This window comes from Pseudopodoces humilis, chromosome 9, assembly GCF_049639895.1.
Source record: "Pseudopodoces humilis isolate 2021_Gansu_Grassland_sample_001 chromosome 9, ASM4963989v1, whole genome shotgun sequence".
In the NCBI taxonomy this organism is placed as follows: domain Eukaryota; kingdom Metazoa; phylum Chordata; class Aves; order Passeriformes; family Paridae; genus Pseudopodoces; species Pseudopodoces humilis.
Window position 1 is genome coordinate 18,120,520 of NC_142208.1, and position 19,937 is coordinate 18,140,456.

The 19,937-nt window shown below is 40.6% G+C and overlaps 1 protein-coding gene across 1 annotated transcript; it reads right to left on the reverse strand.

The window, feature by feature from the left end:
• Positions 1 to 2,392: 2,392 nt before the first annotated feature.
• On the reverse strand, positions 2,393 to 18,861 carry RBP3 (retinol binding protein 3). The gene is made up of 4 exons (XM_005520832.2): positions 15,733 to 18,861; positions 8,828 to 9,018; positions 5,887 to 6,029; positions 2,393 to 4,062 (listed from the first exon to the last, which is right to left on the reverse strand). Exons 1-4 carry the CDS (start codon positions 18,778 to 18,780, stop codon positions 3,734 to 3,736), a joined length of 3,711 nt encoding a protein of 1,236 aa, XP_005520889.2. The 5' UTR covers positions 18,781 to 18,861; the 3' UTR covers positions 2,393 to 3,733.
• Positions 18,862 to 19,937: the final 1,076 nt, after the last annotated feature.

Below are 19,937 nucleotides of genomic sequence, written 5' to 3' on the forward strand. Positions count from 1 at the left end.
CTTCCCTTTACGTCATGGAGTTGTTTTCTCTGGGAAAAAAGAAAAGGCAAGAACTCATACCCAGTTTCCTTGTGGACATATCTCAGCCACAGCAATTTATATACTGTGATGCCAAGCAATGTAGGAATGCCTTCTGTGCACAGAGAAAGGGAGTTATGAGGAGAAGCAGTTACAAAAACTGGCAGAACTGATTCAAATTGCAAAAATGAGGAGAGATTTTTAATAAGCTTTATTTCTGGTACTTTCCTCACCTCCTCCAGCTCAGGGGCACTGTGGTCCTGGTCTATAAAGACTGAGAATTTCCCTCTTGCAACATGGAAATCACACTGCAGGCAGTGTGTGCAATGCTGTCCTTGTTTTCTTTGTAGGTGGCCATCAGCATAAAGATTGCATTAACAAATTGCTTATTATTCTGAGGTAAAGGGGTTTGTGAACTAAGATTTATTTAGACACACAGCAAACCATACAGCCAAACAATATGACATCTTGTTGCCTGCTGCATCTGAGCTGGTATTGGTGCAAAACCACACAAATGCCAACACAACCAGAACTTGATTCCCTATGTGTAAAACCAGCTCTTGTGTAAAGCTCCTTGTGCAGGCACAGTGAAAGTCTTTTATGTGTCTCAGATTTAACTGTCTCATCTAAACTGGGTTACATAAACCAGGGGGCTTATCCAAAATTTTTGCAGATTTTATTTCTTTAAATGAAAATATTCATATTAAAGCTAAGTGAACCAAATATTGAACAGGCAGAAGGAAGCCTAACGAGACAAAGAAAAACAAACTTCCTATAATTGAGTCATGCTGGAAGCTTATTTCCCCTTATGTCTAGAAGTCTGAAAATTTAAATTGGTGCAGATGAAATCCTGCTGGAAGAAAAGCACTCCACTGGAACCAGGGGTTCGTGAAGAAATGAAGGACTGCATTCTGTCCCTGTGAAACACTGTGATTTTATAACAGGCATCTCTGTCTTTTCTACATGTAGAAATGCTAGAGAAGGGGGAAAAATAAATTTGCTTTTAAAAGAAGAGGCGACAATTTGCAGTGAGCCGACTGGTTCTTTTCCTGTCTTTGCGAGCAACTAACTGTTCATTTTGATCAAACAACTGTTTCTCATGACATGTGTTTCTGGATCAGTGGAAAAGGACACAACACAGTGCTGTCAAGCTTAGCTGTGCAGGCTGTGTTTCTGCAATGGATAATGAGTTTACCAATAGGAATTGCCAGATTATGATATTTGCTCAGTCACTGATTGATCATTGATCCCTGAATTTTTTCTGATGAAGATGTGTTTTTCCATCAAAATGACACTCAGATGTGCTTTTGAGAAATATATGTTTACTTGTTTTTTATGGGGTTATTTTTTACTAATCAAGGCAGTCTGTACAGGGCACAGTTTGGAAATCACTGAACTAAGGCTGCACAAAAGAAATAAAAGCTGGCTGTCATTTCTTGGTTAGAGTTCTATGAATGCTGGAAGGAGAAAGATGAAACTGCTAGGTAGTTTAGGTAGTCTTTTAAAAAGAGCATGATTAGGATTAAAATCCAGGAAGTTATTCTAGGTGGGATGATAAGAAAATGGTGCTATAAACTGTAGAATGTCCATGTCAGCTCTGGAACCAGATGAGAGGAGGGTGGCAGTTCCATCGTGTTTCCTGTTGTATTCTGGAAGGGCACTTGTCAAATTGCTTATCCCTCCCTAAAAACCTTCTTTCTTATTTAAACCACAAAAAATGGACTTTCCAAAACTAATCTGCATTTGTACTTTTGTGATTTTCAGGCCTTTCAATGCAGTGTAATTTTCTACACAATTACTGACTGTAGTTCTGTGAGGTCTAAACTCATTTAGTTGAGCACAACTATGACATAGCAGTTTGTGTAGACAGGAAAAATTGCTTTTAACACACTGGCCTTTGTTAAGCCTGGCAATTTCAATATTAATTAGCCAGTACTGTGAAAGAGCAAATAATATTTTGTCATGTAATAAAATTTCTCAAGGTTGCATAATAGTTTTCCACGAAACCAATGACTTTAGTGAATTTGCAGCATTATTGATTTAAAATGGACTCACCAGCAATTGCATCTTCATAGTTTGTTTTTCCAAATGGATTGAAATTTCTAGGCATATTTATTATATATACGTATTTCTCATATTACTCTGGGAAGAATTTCTTTGCTATTTGTGCCCATATAGTGTAGCTTTTTGTCCTTGAATGGATGGCTAAAGTTTCTAAATATTTGGCTTAACAATTAACATTGTTTGTACATGACAGCACAACTGATTGTTTTTAGGAAAACAAAGCAGTTTATCTGGATCATTGAGATATTAAAGAGGCTTAAAAGACATTAGAAGAAATACATTAGTGTTTTCTCATTCATTGACTACTCCATTTTTTTTTCACATTAAGAATATTTAATATTCTTCATGCATATGTCACTTTACATGAAATTCTGTATGGGTTTGAAATCATTAAAGTATTTTCCACAACACTGAGAAGTTTAACAAGTGAGTGTATAAAAATCAGAACACGAAAATGTCTCAAAAGAGTTCAGGTTAGCGATCACACTGAGTGTAGTTGGTAAGACAAGTAATAAAAAAGATGGAAAATCTATTTCATTCTTAAAATTTTCTTCCTGTAAAAACTTGAAGTTGAGTGTTTAACGCAATTTATTAAAAAAAAAAAAAATGTCAGGAACTTGCAAATGAACACCAGTGTGTAACTGCTGTAGACTCTAACTGAATTTTGGGGGACTGTTTCCCTAATTTAATTACCTTACAGCTGGCATTTGGATGACAAAATCTGATATCTGGATTAAAGTTATACATATTTCTAAATAATTACAAAGATATATGTTTAACTACGAATTGTAGGAAAGACAAAGAATGTTGTGCATTAAGCTCACGTCAATATCTGTGTGAGTTATCCTGGAATACACTATAACTTCATATGTAGCTTGATAGCAGGGTGCAGAGGATATTTGTCAGCTTTTTATTTATTTATTTATTTTATTTTTTTTTTATTTTTTGGGATGGGGGTAGGGCAGAGAAATCTAATTTTCGCCTGAAGTAAAAACATACGATTCTTTTCTTTGAGTCTGTTGATCTGGGCACTGGGTCAATGTATGTACTGCCTTTGTCTTGCTTATCCACCCCTCTGACAGACACTGGCAGAAGCAGGCATGTTCTTTTCAAACACCAGGAGTCTCAGCAACCCTGACAGACTGGGAATGGTTACTTTTGATACATCTAAATGATGAAATGGGGAAGAGACTTAATTTAGCTCTTGCACTTTGGAAAACAGAGTCTTCCAACTACTGTTAATTTTTAAAGATGTATAAATAGGAATGTACACAATTTACAAAGAAGAAGAAGAAGCTTTTCTGTCTTCAGAGTTGTTCACATGCTTTCAATACTGATGACTAGGATTTTCTATGGGACAAAAGAAAATCTGTGACTGGTAAATCAATTTTAAAAAAAACTGACATACTGAACAGAGGAATCCAGAAACCTCAGTGAATTATTGAAGTATTTCAACCACGCACAGAAGGAGCTGGGTTACACAGCGTGGGGAAAAATGCCAGCATGTTGGAAAGGAGTCACTTTGAGCTATGTACAGGGACCCAATCACTGACCATAGAGATTGAAATGAAGCTCCCACTTCTTTCTAGGGTTTACATTTGGGTAGCTAGCTTTCTTTCCATAAAAACTAGGGATTTGTTCCTCCACTGGGCTATCTAGAGCTGTGTAGGTGAGCATTGAGCATCTCCTTTGCTTTGATGAGTGCTGTTTCAGCTGGTGTTTCTATGTGAGGAGGGACTCCTTTCCCTTCCCAGGAGGTGCTGTCTGCAGAGACGACTGATCTGGAGGTGGGGATGACCATGTAGAAGTTGGTTTCATCTACCTGATATGTCTGTGGGGAATGGCAGCCACCACTGGTCTGCTCCCCAATGATGAGAGCTCTACCCAGTCTCTTCATTATGTATACAAACTCTTCAGCAGCCCCAGCTGTCACAGCACTGGTAAGGATTACCAGCCCCTTCTGAGAGCCATACCTCTCCCCTGTAAGGTAGGAAAACACACATCAGAAATTAAACCATTTTCAGAGAATATTTGTACTATAGAGCAAAGAGAAGCCAAGATAGAGGCTTTGCTCCCTACCTGCTATTACCAACCCGAGAAGTTTGGAAATTTACTTTATGCCTATGATAGTATTAAAGTACTTTTAACACTAGCCTAGAGTATATGCTGTAAAAAAGGCTGTCTCCTTGTGTGGTGCTCTTGTGCCATCACTTTCTGGTTTTAAGCTGCATAAGGAGGGAAGCCAGCTCATGATTACTACTGTTACGTCTTCTGTGGCTTTGATTTTTACGGGAGCTCCAGATATCATCAGACTAGCAGAGTAGACAGTTGAGAAAAATGACATTTTTCACCATTGCAGCAGGAGTAGTCAAAGTCACCCAGAAGCATCTTCAGTTTCACCCTCATCCCTGTTCTAGGAACATGGCTATCATAGACCTTGACCTGCAACTGTGCAGGCATTACTTTATGAAATTACAATTATAGTGGTTTCCCACCGCTTTTTTATAGTTTGTAAATGGAAGCTATCCGTGGCCTTTGTCCCAAACCCTTCAACAAATACCCCTTTATTATTAGAATCTGAGCCAAGTATCTCATTTTCTTACATAAAACAGCTGACAGGAAGAGGAAGTGCTTTGAACCTTATTTTCAATATATCTGGACATTCTAGATACTTTTTGAGAGTTTAGTTGCTTTGAAAAAGTCACCAGTGGGTAATAACTAGGACTTGATAACTTGAAAACTAAACTGCTCTAAAAATGTCAATGTATGAGTAAGTAATAGAATGACATATAATTCTCATGGTAAATTCTGAGAGGGGCCCAATAGCATGGTAATTAATTTTCACACCATCTTTGGTTTTCTCATTTCACTGTAAACATAATAACCATTAGAAGACTCTTTTCACAGTAGATATATATATAATACAGGACCAGATCCAGCTCCTTTGAAGTTAATATGAGTCTGCCTGTTCTCTTTGATGGAAACTGGAATGTGTCCATAGAAATTGTATCCGTAAGCACAACCCACCTCTGACTGCCTGGGAAAATAGATGGACCCTGCAGACTGGTACGAAGTTTAACCATTTCAGCATGATCCAGGCCAACAACTGCAGACAACATTAACTTTTTTGCTACTGTCTTGGCTTAAGAGGGGAAAATAATTACACCACATGTTTAGGACTTAGCACTCTAACTGCAGTTCATAAACACTGAAGAGCTCTGGTTTTTCATGTTGCAGCATCCTTTCAACTTCCACAAACTGGGGCAGGGTATATGTGGGGTATGTGTGACACATTGCCAAATGCTTCAAACTCACCCAGATATACAAAATATAGTGTTTTTTCTTTTCTCTGGAAAAACTGGGGTATTACAGTGTTTTCATCTACTGATGTAGAGGATTACACAGGCAGGTAGTAGGAAACAGCATATAAAAGTGTATGGAACTGTTGGAAGAGACATTACTAGAGGTCTAGGCAGCACTGGATTCATTTTTAATTTTGGCAGCTTTTAAAAGCAACAGGTTATAGCTGCTGTACACAATATTTGGCTAAACTTCTGGGGACCAATTTACAGACTTCTGTGCCTAACATACCCCATTTCTAGGAGTGATAAACTGTTGTTTGTAGATGGCATTGAGTGACATGGCTGAAATGCACATTTTTTGTTTCTATGTTCTCTACACAGCTTGAGCTGTCCATGGCGGATGCTTTCACCAAATGAGTTATAGGATTTAATGGCTCACTTTAAAATGACAAGGAGAGACATCTGAAATGAAAAGCTGCTCTGAAAAGAAATTGTCATTTACCTTTGAGCTGTGGCTGGGTCCATATCTCCTTTACTGAGTCACTGGGTCTGTCATAAACTTTGTCCAGGAGAATAGGGTGTCCTTCATCAAAGAAATATGAGCACAGGATTGCTATGGGTGTAGTGGAGCCTCCAATATTGTACCTTTACAAAAATTAAAAAATATTAAGGAAACAAGTGAAAATTTGTGCCAGGCAGTAAATCTCCCCTCCAAGTATTGTTCCTTAATACTAGTCCCAAAAAGGCTTATGGCTACATTTTGATATATTTACATTCATTCTTCCCTATCAGCATTTGCACATCTATCAGATAAACAAAATCCTGTCTAAGAGTGTTGGACTGTTATTGCCCACAACTAACTTCAAAAGGAAACACAAAACTTATATTTTTTTTTCCCTTGACGTTAACTAGAAAAAATCAGAAAGTAAGCAAAGACTCTGAACCTGCAGAGAAACATCAGATTCTTGCTATTCTCCTTTGAGTAACCCATTCTATTCCTGACATAGGCAGCAAGGAGTGCATTCCTAAACCCTAATACATAAAATTTAGATTCCAATTAAAGCAACATATGTTTGTAGAACTGTTGTGTTCTTTTTTTTGCTACACAAAATGAGAAAACTTAGTGGTTTAAATGAGGTCATTTTTTTGTGCCTAAAGATTGTGTTAGTTGCTTCATTTAGCACAGTCATAATTGAAAACTTTGGTTGCAGTTTAATTCCATAGCAGTCTCTGAAGATTAATTTTACTGAAGAGCCTGTCTTTGGAGAACCGCTGCTATGAACACACACAATTAAGTACCAAAATATTTTTGCCTGTCACTTTTCAGTAATACTAGAGCACATACAGCTCTAGAAATATTTGTACTTCACTTACTGATAGTGAGGATTCAGTACTTTCCTGCAGGTGATTTTAGGAGTACCTGGCACAGTCATTCCAGCAAAAACCTGATGGAAGATGAATTTATTCAGTTCAATCTATAGCTAAGATTTTTCACCTCCAGAAAAGGATCCAGGAGGCCTCTCTTCTGAAGAGTGAAGCTACATCTTCTTCAGCATTTGGGAGCTGTATGATTGACAGTGTGAGTGGCTAGAAGTTAAATAAATATCTTCAGCATGTCCCTGGCAGTGCTGTGCTGCCAGAAGCTGCTGCTGCTGCACAGCCCCTGAGACAGCTCAGCCCAGCTTCCCACGGGTGCCATCCTGGCTGAAGTTGGTGGCAGGCAGGGCAATGCTGGAATGCTCTTCCTGGGACTCCCTTGCAGACAGTGAAACTCCAGTAACTTTAGCCAGTAACAGTGACTGAGCAGTTGCCAGAGTTTTAACTTAACTTTTGGATGCTAGTACTCCTTCTTACATATGTCTTATGTGACCTTAGGGAGGCCTTTTATTTTATCAGTATCTCCTGTCAATGATGTGAGAGTTAAAAATACGAAGTTCATGAATGTCACAGCTGTTCTATGAAGGGGAACTATTAAGGTGAGAGACATTTTGCATTATGGTTAATCCCATGCAAAATCAAAATTATCCAAATATGAAGTTCATGAGTGGCCCAGCTGTTTCATGGAGGAAAACTTGTAAAATGAGTAACATTATTCATTACAGTTAATCCCATACAAAATTTAAATCATCAGTCTTAAAATTGTAAGATTGGCTAACAGAGAATTTCAAAAGGTTTGTTTGGCGTTCTCTTTTATATGCCTTCAGGACTGGGTCTTTTATGTGCACTCAAAGGACTGAAAATACATTAAATATTAAAAAAATAAACCAAAATCAAACAACACATGAAAGGAGCTATAATGATACCATCTGGTACCTGAGACATGATTTCATCTTTGCTGTTTCAGTGCCCCCAGCCCTGAAAGTTTTAGTTTGGGAGAAAACCGAGGAAAGAAAGAGGATAGTCCCAATCCCCTCTCAAGTCAACTGGAAGGTGCTTTTGCTGAATTCAAATTCAGCCATGGGTGTCTTATGTTGGTCGCTGCCTTGCCTCTTCTGTGCTCACACAGTGAGATGTCTGTCTCTGCTCTCATCAACGTGCTCAACTTTTCCTCCCTCTGCTGAAAATCCCACAAGAATATTAAGAATATTATGAGCCCCATGATAACAATAGATCCAAGTGGTTCTAACATTAAAACCAAGTTCTTACAAAGTCCTTCCTTTCTTTGGTTTATATTTGCAATGTTCTGGGCTCACTCAAACACTAGCTCTGGACCACAACAAGGGAATTACTTCCCTAAATTTCCCTACTTTCCTAAATGTTGTGTAGGAAATGCACATTTTTATATTAATCTGCTTTGATAGTTGGTGATAAATGGATGACATGTTATGGCTCATAGGATTCGGAGCACTGTTGACACACTGGAGTGTTCAACAGAATTCTAAGCAGAGAGCAGGTGTATGATGCTGCAGCTTGGTGCAGCAGGGCCCAGCAGTGCTGCAGTACCTCTAAGTACCTCTGTGCACAAGGCCCATTCTGTACAGACATGATTGCCCAGAATTATTTAGCACTGCAGATACAGCAATGAAATGTAACACAGCCTTAAACATCATCTGTCTTTTTGACTGTTGAATCACTTGGCCACTACATGAAGTGAAAAGATTTATTTATATATATATATATATATATATGTGGCACATGGAAAATTAGAGAATTAGATTAGAAAGAAATTAGAGAAATAAAACACATGTAACATCCAGAATTGCATTCTGAAAACTGTTCCCTAAATTTGCCTATTTAGTTCTAAACATCTCAAGTCATGATACAACTTATCTTGAGATATACTTCCAGACTGTTATTATTTTCCTTGGATGTTTTCCTTTTCTCATTTAATCTTAGTAATGTTAGCCTGTAAACAGGACAGCAAGCCATGTAAAGCTAATTCACTGTTACAAATAAAATGCTGCTTTGAAAGAGCTTTGGTTATTTGCCATTCAAAGGTTTACCTCATGTCTATGATTAATGCATCTGTGTGAACAATTTTCTTCCAAACATGCTCTATCATTAGGTCGGACACCTGGGTTAGAAGTTCGCTGTCTCCAAACATATCAAATCTCAGATAGCCGATGTTGTTTTCAAATACATTTGTGTGGAATGAAAATTTAATCAAATCTTCAAATACTTCTGGCGGAGGGATCTGAAACAGTACGGAAAAACAAAACAAATGATTTGTTGGCACTCATAGCTTGACACAAAATTATGTGGGTCATGTTTAATCCAGGTGGGACACGCATGAGGAATGTGACCAAGTTTGAAAAACATAACAAATTTTACAATATTTCTGCACACGAAACATAGGTCAGCATTGCCTGATGTATTTTTGCGCAGTATAAAGTGAATTAATAACATTCCCAGAATATGGATCAGGTGTCTATTTCCCAGAGCTCAGTTTTTCAAAAACACAAGAATTTCCTTGAAGCAAAGAGGCTACAAGAGCAATCCCAGCCTGCAGCATAGATGCCAGTCCTGGACCTGCCACCCAAGCCCACATGTTGCCTTTATGAGTTGTTTCTAAACACAGTGTCTGGGACTTTCATAATCTCTTGGTTAGCCTCATCAGACAAACAGCTGCTGGCTCAGGTGCGAGTGGCCCCAGCCCCTCTTAATGACCCAGTCCCTGTGACAGTGAGGAACCTGATGTGTTGGGCATGTGCTAGGATACTCATGAAGTAGATATGCTAAATCTCTTATATGGAGGCCATGTGCCTGGAGCCTCACGTGTTGGGTTGTGTTTTATTTAATTTTGCTTAGCTTATGTTATTAAACAGCAGATATTATTTTAGCAGCAACGTGTAGCCAAATAATAAAGTCATTCTAGTAACCCCTGTATGCATTGAGACATAGCCAGCTCCTATTGCCAAACTTCTGTTTTGTATGTGGTATCTGAAAATAGAACAGTCTCTTTCAGCTTGAGATAAGAATTTAGAACTCATACGACTTATATGACCTTCAGACATTAGGTCTTTTCTCCTCACGGTTGCTGTGAAATTGATGTTATACCTTCATTTTAATCAGTTTCCCTCTGCCATAGCTCATACCCAGACAATCCATGCTTTTACACTCAAAAGAACAAGGAGTCAGCAGTGAGCCATGTGCTAGAGGTGCTCTTCCAGTCTACAACATGCCACAGAACTGGGCAGGCACTTGGGCTTTCTGCAACTACAGAGAAGTCAAGTAATCTCCTGACCCCTATATAGTGCTCTGGCCTGGAGCTGTGCTCCTGCCAAAAGCAGGTCTGCCACAGCAGAAAGAGTTTCTTCCAAGGTGTGTGAATGCAGCTGTGCTTGACACAGCTCAAGGTTACCTACGGGAAAATTACCCACTGTATGACACTTCATCATTTAGTCCCTGATGTATACCAAAACTACCAAAATTTCAATAATTAATTTAAAAGCCCTGTTGGCCAGTAGTTGTTGACCTGATGATAAGAGCAAACTCTTTTCTGTACCCCTTTTTATCACCATACCTTGTGAAAATAACCCTTACATTTGGACTGTAAACACATCAGTCCAGCTCTGCTGAGTTTGTAATTTCCAAGCCACTTCCCAGTGACAGCAATGCTACTTGATCTGCCCACTATATTTTGATTAACAAATCACAGTTTTGAAAAATATATCCAGCATGCTTTGCTTGTTCCGACAGAACTTAAGTATAGTGCAGAGTTACTGGTCCCACTGCCAGGAGGAAAATAAAAACATCCCTCATTAGTAACATCTACAAATAAAACTGATATTCTGATCACAGCCACTTACTAATGATAGTTTAACTGAACACACAAATGTCTTATCTCTGTCTCCAGTGATAACTGCTAAAAGCATACCCATAAACATGTTAAGAATAATAACTGATAATTTTTTTCTTGACCTGTTCTTTTACTATGATACATCACATTTTTGTTCCCTGAGGACTTCAGTTTTGATAACTCTTGAAAATTCATTATAAATTTCAAGGTGGGCAGGTTTCTCTTAAAGCCTGAGGTCTCAAGGGGTGAAATAAATGTGCAAGGATATAAATGAAAGCTCCTCATGGCTGCAGGAAAAGGCATGAAAATGTATCTATTCTAAAACTTCTAAGACTGCAAATCAGATGAAAAGCACTCAGAATGTAATTTTGGGGTGCCAGGGAAAGTGTCTGAACCTGTCAGTGAAAGAGGTGAGGAGCCTGTGACTGACATTAGAGAGCGATTGCCCTGCAAAACAGCAGGCTCATGACACTGGAGCGTGGGCCACGTGCTGCAGGTACCTAAGGAGGTAAGTCAAGCTTCAGGAGGCAAGCACATGCTCTCCTTTGGAAGGCAGGGCTCTGTTTGCTGGCCAAGGACAAGCTGGGACAGGATGCAGCTGAAAGTAAGATCTGCTGCTTAGTCAGACAATGTTTACATACAAATGACTTGCTGTTAAATATAAACCTTCAGGTGCACACTATAAGCAATGTAGCTACACTAAAGGACCTCCAAGCTAACTCCACTTTAAGCCAAGGAAAAATGTTTTTTTATTAACTATTTAGGGTCTTCAGTCTTATTCTGCAGACTCCTTCCACAGGTAAGTGACCTAAGTAAAACACATTATGTCACAGAAAATAGAACCTTAGAATGCTGCCCTGGGACTTGTGCATGAAGTTTGATCTCTGATTCTGCCATTGACACAAACCCCAGCCATGGGCAAATAATTTTTCTAAACGTGCCTCTCTTTTCTCTCCTTTTATCTCTCCCTTAGGTAGTTTTGTCTATTTAGATGGAACCTGTTTTTTCACAGCTATTTTTGTGCTGACCATTGTAAGATAACTCTGATTTCCATTAAGGTCACTAGTGCTGTCAACTGCTGGCTGGTAAAATATTATCAGCCAATACCCTTGCAATACCACTGCAAACGCTGAGATTAGTTTAAGAACCATGAGATCTTGAGGGCTGACTGGCAGGGTTGCACATTTCTTAGAACATTTGGGTTCCTTGTGCACCCCCACAGGCTGGAATGGAACTGTTCCTCCTAGTAGGTCCCCCAGCTCAAGGACTGAGCAGGATCAGCTATAAACCTGACAACTCATTCTCACTTGTTCTTAACAACACACATTTTACTGGATTTCCAGGCAATCCACCCTAGTACGTCACCAGCCTTACTATTAGAAAGATGTTTTTAAGATCTAGTGTAAACAGTCAAAGTTCACTATTTTGTACTGTTTAAGTGCATTACTTCTTGGTCTGTTTACTATGGACAAGGGAAGAGATTATTCTTTTAATATTTGAAACAGTCTCTTAAATATCTGAAGACTGTTTTCACGTCTCCTCTCAGTTTTCTTCTCTCTGGAATAAACAACTGAAATATTTTAAACGTTTTGAAGGCTACTTTTATTCAGTGTTCTCTTTACTCCTGTCCCTCTTTTCTGCTGTCTCCATACTTGAGCTACATCCTTCCAGAAAACCATTGCCCAAAACTGTGCATATTATACTCTAGATGAATTTTCTTTAGAGCTAAATGTAGCAGATTTCATGTCTGCCTGATTATATTCTTCCTTATGCATTCCAGTTTGATGATGATGAGTATTTACTGCAACAGCTTGACCCTATTGACTTGTGCTCAGCTTATGAACTTTGAAGAACCCATTTACATTTTTACAGGACTCCCCCTAAACAAGCTAACTTTCCTCCCAGAGTTGTGCAGTGAACTACTATCACCCTAGAAACAAGCAAGCAAAGATTGCAAAAGGTGAAAAGCCAATGAGAGTTAAACATGAGACATTTTTCTCTTGCACAAACTTGCATAGTACCACTGACTTTACTGTGGTTATGTTGATATAAATCAACATCATATGGGCCTACAACAATTGTTTTTCCACCTGTTAACAATAGATGTAGCAATTTGATTATTTATCTTGACACTTGGAGGCTGCCCATTTTGATTTCACTCATTAATGAAGGGATATAAGCAAACCATACTTCTTTCTGGTGAAGCACATCTAACTATTGCCTCCTTCAGCAAGTAGAATAATCTCCTATATATAAATATTATTCATCTGGAAACAGAAAAACTTGACATGCAGGAGCAATTTCTCTTTATAAAGGATTAGTTTTTGCCTTTTATTCTGATCATCATTTTCAGCTGCTTATCTAAACCATCATTACAAAAATTCTCTTAGGTGTAAAGACTGCATTAAAAGTATTTGGTCATTAAGAAGGGGCCAAAATAATCACTCAGGGAGACCCCTCATCACTTAAAATGAACATAACACTTATGCCAAAATAAGGCAGCTGTTCTTCCATACAGTCACAAACCCAAATGTTTCAGTTTGTAGAAGAAGGTTTGACTGGAGAGGGAGAGAGAGACAGAAGAATAAGAAGCAGGGATTATTAAACTGCAGGTCAGCAAGTTTACAGAGCTCTGCCTTATAAGCAAAATGTTATTTTCTGCATCACAAAAAATATAGACAAAATTTGACTTAAGGAAGTTTGACTTTGGAAAGTGGCATTTACTCAGCTGACAACTCTGACTAGCAGTGACCTTGCTGCTGCTTAGAGGAGACATAGTCACTCCCCTGCACAGTGTTCCAGCAGCTATTCTGGTGCAGCAGATGCAAAGGTCTGCATGCATTTCACTTGTCTGTCTCCTGTGTCCCATCCCATCCTTCCTGTAGTCATTCATCATCACTTTCAGTTAATTGTGTTGGATCTGCTTTACCATCAAGGTCATTAGCAGTAAATTTCTACTGTCAAGGGAGAGGGTGGCTTGGAAGGTAGGTAGCACAAGAGAAAAACTAGCTCTTAGGTTTTTAAGGAATAAATGTGATATAGATCAAGACAGCCACCATGTCCATGTATCGAGCAGCTGAATTTTAATTTTTTTTTTAAATTCACAAATGCAGCTAGTGCCACCATATATGCTTCACTGTAATCTAAAGGTATTTGCTCTCTGGGGTATACTGAAATGTTCCACAGAAAGCATCTCTCCTGTGGCTGCAAAAGCAAAACAAGAGATGAAGGTACTCTTGCTGCCTAGGGCTCTGTGGAATGGGTGAATTTCTTTTTACCTCCATCTCAAGGAAAATCCTTTAATGACTTCAGTGTCTTCATTAACATAATGCTCTCTTGTCCATTTGACTCACATTTTCCTCCAGCAATATGAGGGAATGCTTCTGCCTCTAGAAACCATTTTAGTCTCATAAGAGACGTGATTCTCTGCTCTTTATACATTATTTCACCTTGGAGAAATTTCACATTTGTCCTGATTTTCATCCACACTGATGTGATTTCCTTCTTATGGATGTATCTCTGACCTCTTCCAACAATTTTGCCTGACAAAGAACTATGGTAAAACAGAGGCATTGAATAATATAATGGCATTTCTTCACTAGCTCTATCAGGATCAGAATTTTTATGTATATGACAAATAAGATACTTGTCCTCTATGTCCTGTTCTCAGCGTTTAAGGTCTGAATAAAGTAAGATCTGAACAAGTAAAAACCACCAACAATATTAATTCATAGCCTTCAGTGAACAGAATGACTAATTTGCAGGATTTTTCCATTCTGTAGAATGGGGAGAAGCTATGATGTGTCACTGCTGGTATGTTGACAATAACTGAGCACAGAACTCTGTCAAAAGCATTGAAATATCTTTAGAGTGAAGTTTTCTACACTCAACCAAGTTAGGAGGCAGAGTGCTGGAATAGAAAACTCCTTTAATTAATTATTTCCATTTAATCTTAGAGGCAAGAATGGGGCCAGCATCTCTTGGTTAACAAACTTGAAAAAAAAAATCTACCCTGGCAATGCTTTTACTTTGTCCTTGACCTTAGTATTTGTGATAATACCACAAAGGTCACAGCCACTTTAAATCATGCATGCCAAAAATTTCAGAATGTAGAAGTCCACGGATTTCCTCCCCCAGGAAACATTTAATAGTTACCTGACACTTGGTCTACTCTGGTTCATTGCAAAGGCAAATGCATTCTCTTTAAAAAGTAATTTTATGAGTCCCTGGAGAAAATACGTCTCTGATAGCCATGCTAGTGCAGTAGCCAGAAAGCAGCTAACTCCATCCAAGAAAGGGATCAGGTTATCCTAACCCTCCATTTAATTTGAAGATGGAATTTTAACAAGTGCTCCTGGGAGCTCCCTCCAGCACAACAATGAACAAGAAAGATTGCCAAGGCAGACCAGTGTATAAACAGTCAGACTCAGAACAAAGCACAGACTGTTATGCAAACCACACAGCAAGGGCAAAAGTAGATTATTAAAAATCAATTTCTCCCTGGGGTCACCTAACTTCCACCCAGATACTTCCAAAGTATTTCTAGGTCACTTGGAAACTGTCTGATGCTGAGCTTGAGATACAATTAGAACAACTTTTCACTGCCACTACCAAAAGAGTTGCTGATTCTTCTGGTATAATAGATGTCAGCTGCTACAATTTTATATAAAGTCCATCAATGAGCACATGGCTGCATGTGTAGTGAGTTTTATGCATTTACTCTAGTCCAACTAAACTTCCATCAAATTATAACCGGGTTTGAAACCAGAGGGTTTCTGAATTAATTACAGCTGGAAAAGCTGCATCATTGAAAGAGGAGGGATTACAGAAACAATGAGATATCTTCCTTCTAACCCTGAAGCCCTGCATTTTTGCTTGTGGCGTATGGCAACGATATCCACAGCCTGAAGGTTGTTTCCAAAATCTATGCATCCAGCACTACCATCTAATTCCACAAACTACTACCCTAAGTGTCAGAGCAGTGGCTTCTCCTCTGGGTACAAGTAAATCTGGATGGGTTTATAGTATAGGTTAGAAAAAGATAAGGTATCTGACTTAATGCTCCCATTCCAGCTGGCATCTCTATAGCTGAGTATGAGAGAACTGTACCTGTTTTGGCATGATCCCTGGGATGCTGTCCTTGGCATGTTCAGGGATGTAGAGTAATTTCAGGTGTTCATCATAAGAAAGAGCTTTTAAGATGGCAGTCACCCTCCTGGCAAGTTCTTCCTCCGTATGGATTAATTTATAATTTTCTTTGTTGATGTTCTTTGTGAGGTTGGATGCTATGAGAGTCCCAATGTCCACAAAGGCATAATTATCTGCCACAAGCTTGCCTACAGTTTGCAGTATCTGTGGCACCTGGGCACGCAGGTTGGCAATGTGCTGAGCTACAGCCATGGCTTCACTGGCCTGGATGGTGATGTGTGGCTCCACCCCGGACACACTCCATACTTTCCCAGTGACTGGGCTGAGCACCACTTGGCTGGGGATGGAGGCATATAGGGAACTGTTACCAACACGATAAATGCCCACTGAGAGGGCTCCACCGACTGTGGGCTCACCAATCACTGTGGCCCGGTGTAGATCCTTCATAGAGCGAGTGAAAGCTTCTGCTGCTGAGCCACTCATATGGCTTGTTAGGATGTAGATGTCCTTGAGGGAGCCATATCTCTTGCCAGCGAGCTGAGGGAGAGTCCACACCTCTGTGCTGCGGGAAGTACTACGATCGAAGACAGTGTAGAGGTGTTTCCGAGGCTCAGGCTCAAAGAAGTAGGAACAAAGTATTGGGATGGCAGTGGAATAGCCACCTGTGTTGTACCTCATGTCAATAATCATGGCATCCGTGTCCACCAGCTTGTTCCATACCATCTGCAACAGCTGTGGCCCAATGGCCTTCACTGTTTCTGCCTCAGCCATCATATCAAAGCGAAGGTAACCCAGGTTCCCCGGCAATACCTCAATTTTGAAGAGTGCCTCAATGATGTAGCTCAGCTCCTCAGGGCTGGGAATCACATTGGGAAGTTGCTCTTCTGGTGTTGGTTCCACATGGCTGTGGAAGACATGAAGCCGATGGTCTCCAGAGGCCTCCTGCAAGTCACTGGTGAGCTGGGAAGCCAAAGTCTCAGAATCTATAGCTGATCGATAACCTCCTTGGGCCCGTTTGGTGCTGAGCATAGCACTGGCCTTAGCAGCCACTTCTGGAATGGCATAGTGAGCCTCTAGGAGTTGCCCGGTACCCTCCAGAAGTACTCCCATGTTCTTGTGGAAGGCTAGCACTTCTTCAGCCTTCTCCAGCGCATCCTCCGCCAACACTATGGCATCAGGAACAACTCCTCCACCCATCCAGCTTTCCCCATGGTTGTCAATGAAGGTGATAACAGGAACCGTGATAGTCAGGCCATGAGTTATTCCTGGCCCAGGCTGCAGCAGAGGGAAGGTCCGGGTGTGTGAGAGGCTTCCTGCTGTGATCTCACCGATCAGTGTGGCACGGCCCAGGGACTGCATGAGGTAAGCAAACTCCTCAGCAGCTGTAGCAGTGTGGTGGCTGGTGAGCAGGTAGATGCCACGCTTAGCCCCATAGGACTGGCCCAGCAATTCTGCCTGACTGTTGTGCTCCTGTGTATGGTTGGTGCATCTGTCATAAGTTGTGAAGAGATGGACAGGACCAGCAGCAGGGTCTTGAAAATAGGAGAGTAGCACAGGCACAGCAGAGGAGGAAGGTCCTCCAGTATTGTAACGCAGGTCCATGATCAAGTTCTCTGTATTTTGAAGGGGCTCCCACACTTTGTGTACAATGTAAGGCCCCAACTTTGCGAGCACAGAGGCATCTGCAAACTCATCAAAGCGCATGTAGCCAACATTGCCTGGCAACACTGACACCTTAAAGACAGTATCCACCAAGGCATGCAGCAGCTCCTCATTGTCAGGTAAGTCAGCTGCCATTCCAACTGGGTTGTCAGCAGGGGGATCAGCAGCTTCACCTGGCATCATGACTCGGACCATCAGGCGAGGGTCTTCAGATAAAGCCTGCAACTCAGTGTTGAGTTTGGTGGCCAAGTCCTCGGATGACTGCACAGAAGAGAAGTCAGAGGTGGCGAGGCGCCGCAGTAGCGCAGACACTCTCTCCACTAAGCTGTAATAGTCCTTTAATATGTTTTTGAGGTGGCTAACAGTGCCAGGCACTGCTCTGCGGACTGCCAGGATGTCCAAGGATTTCTGCAAGGCTTGCTCTGCCTCAGTAGCCACACATGGCATCACCCCACTTACTTCCCAGCTCTGTCCACCCCCACTCAAGGGGCTCACAGATCGTGACACAGGAACCATCATATAGAAATTGGAAGGACCAATACGCAGCTTCTGGATGTCCAATGAGCCCCCAGCTGTCTTCTCTCCAACAGTGATAGCTCTGTTCATGTGCTTGAGGATGTAAGCCACATCTTCAGCCACTCCTGTGGTGTGATGGCTGATCAGAACAATGACATCCTTGTCTTTGCCGTACCTCTGCCCCAAAACCTTTGGCAGTGTCCATATCTCTGTGGTGGTGTTGGAGGGACGATTGTATACAGTCTCAACGTGCAGCCTCTTGTCTTGTTCATGCAAGTATGAGATGATGAAGGGGAGGCCAGAAATCTGTCCCCCAGTGCTGTGACGAAGATCTATCACCAGGGCAGATGTCTCTATCAGTGTCTTCCAGACCTTGTCCACCAGAAAAGCTCCAACTTTCTGCACAACTTCCTCTCCTATGATATAATCAATCCTCAGGTAGCCAACATTGCCCTCCAGCTTGTCATACATGATCACATGTTCAATAAGACTCAGGAGTTGCTCACGAGTAGGGGAACCCTCAGCTTCTTGTTTGGGAACTGCATGTGGTAATGGCTCATAGGAAATCACAAGTCTTGGGTCATTCAGAGCTCCCTGCACTCCAGCTGTCAAGACGCTGGCCAGCATTTTTGGATCTGAGATGTCCAGGATCTCTCCGCTCTTGATTGCTTGTTCAATGGCTTCTTGCATTCCCACTAGGTTTTCAGGATAGCAGTAATTGTCCAGAAGGACTTTAGCCATGTCCAGCACTAGAGCTGGCTGAAAGATTTCCTCGGCAGATATGATGCATGTGATCAGTGCTGAAAACAGCAAGAAATGTGTCCTGATCATTTTGTCTTTGTATGGAATAGAAAAGAAGTCAGAAGCTTTTATCGATCAAGATGAACATAGCTCTCCAATGACTCTGGACTCTGAATCACACTGAAATCCCTGTGTTGAATCCAGGTGCACTGAACAGATCTTTTATCTGCATTAAACCTTTAATCTCATTAAAATGGAGTGCATCATCCAAAGTGCACCAATAGATGAAGTTCAGCTCCTTACTACTTCACAGGCCTCTTATGAAACAGTAATAAACTTCAATCATCAAGGAAGATATTTCTAGCAGTTAATTGTTTCTAAAGGTAATGCTTTGCCTGTTGCAAACTGGTCCTGGCTTATCCTGAAAGTGGATTGCTTAAATGTAATACTGATTTTAACCACAGTAAGAACAGCACTCATCCTGCCTTTTACCATTATTTATGAAGAGCTTATACCAGGAGATTCTTCAGTGACTAAGTTGTATCAATATTTAATATCCTTTACAAAGTTGTTGACAATACATTGTCTTTGGTATTTTTCAGTTTGAGCTGCAAAGGACTGTTCTTACATTCTGTGACTAAGGGCTCCAAACATGGAACTCCAGACACTTAGCACAGCTCATAAAATCCAAGGTAATGACAGCCTTTTAATTTTTGTGCTGAGAATTGCCAGCATTTTAAACAGGACTTTGAAACACATTTGCCTCAACATAATACAGCTAAATCTGAGATGACTTTAATCTTCACAATTTGCACTCAATTAGGATTTACTTGTAATACCGTTGGGTAACATATGGTCATGTCTGATGACAGCTCCCAGCCAATAGACTTCAGGCTCAACACACCAAAATAGAATGTGGGGGGGTTGTTTTCTTCTGCTCACAATGTATTTGAGACCCTATTGTATTAAGAGTTTGAAAGAGGATCAGAATATGCGGGATGCAGGCTGTACCCTCTCTGAGCTCCAGTATGACATGCCAAAGATATACAGGAAGAGATTCCTGGCTTCAAGTTTGAAATGAATTGCTACCACAGCCACTCTGTTTGCTGGAGGTAGTTACAAGAATAGACTGACATCTGCGAAGAGCACATTTTTGTACTCCTGTCAAAATCTGGCAACGTATAAATGCATGTGGAGGAAAGAGTCTAAAGATGGTCTAAGTCTGTCTGGATGCACTCTGTTGGTCA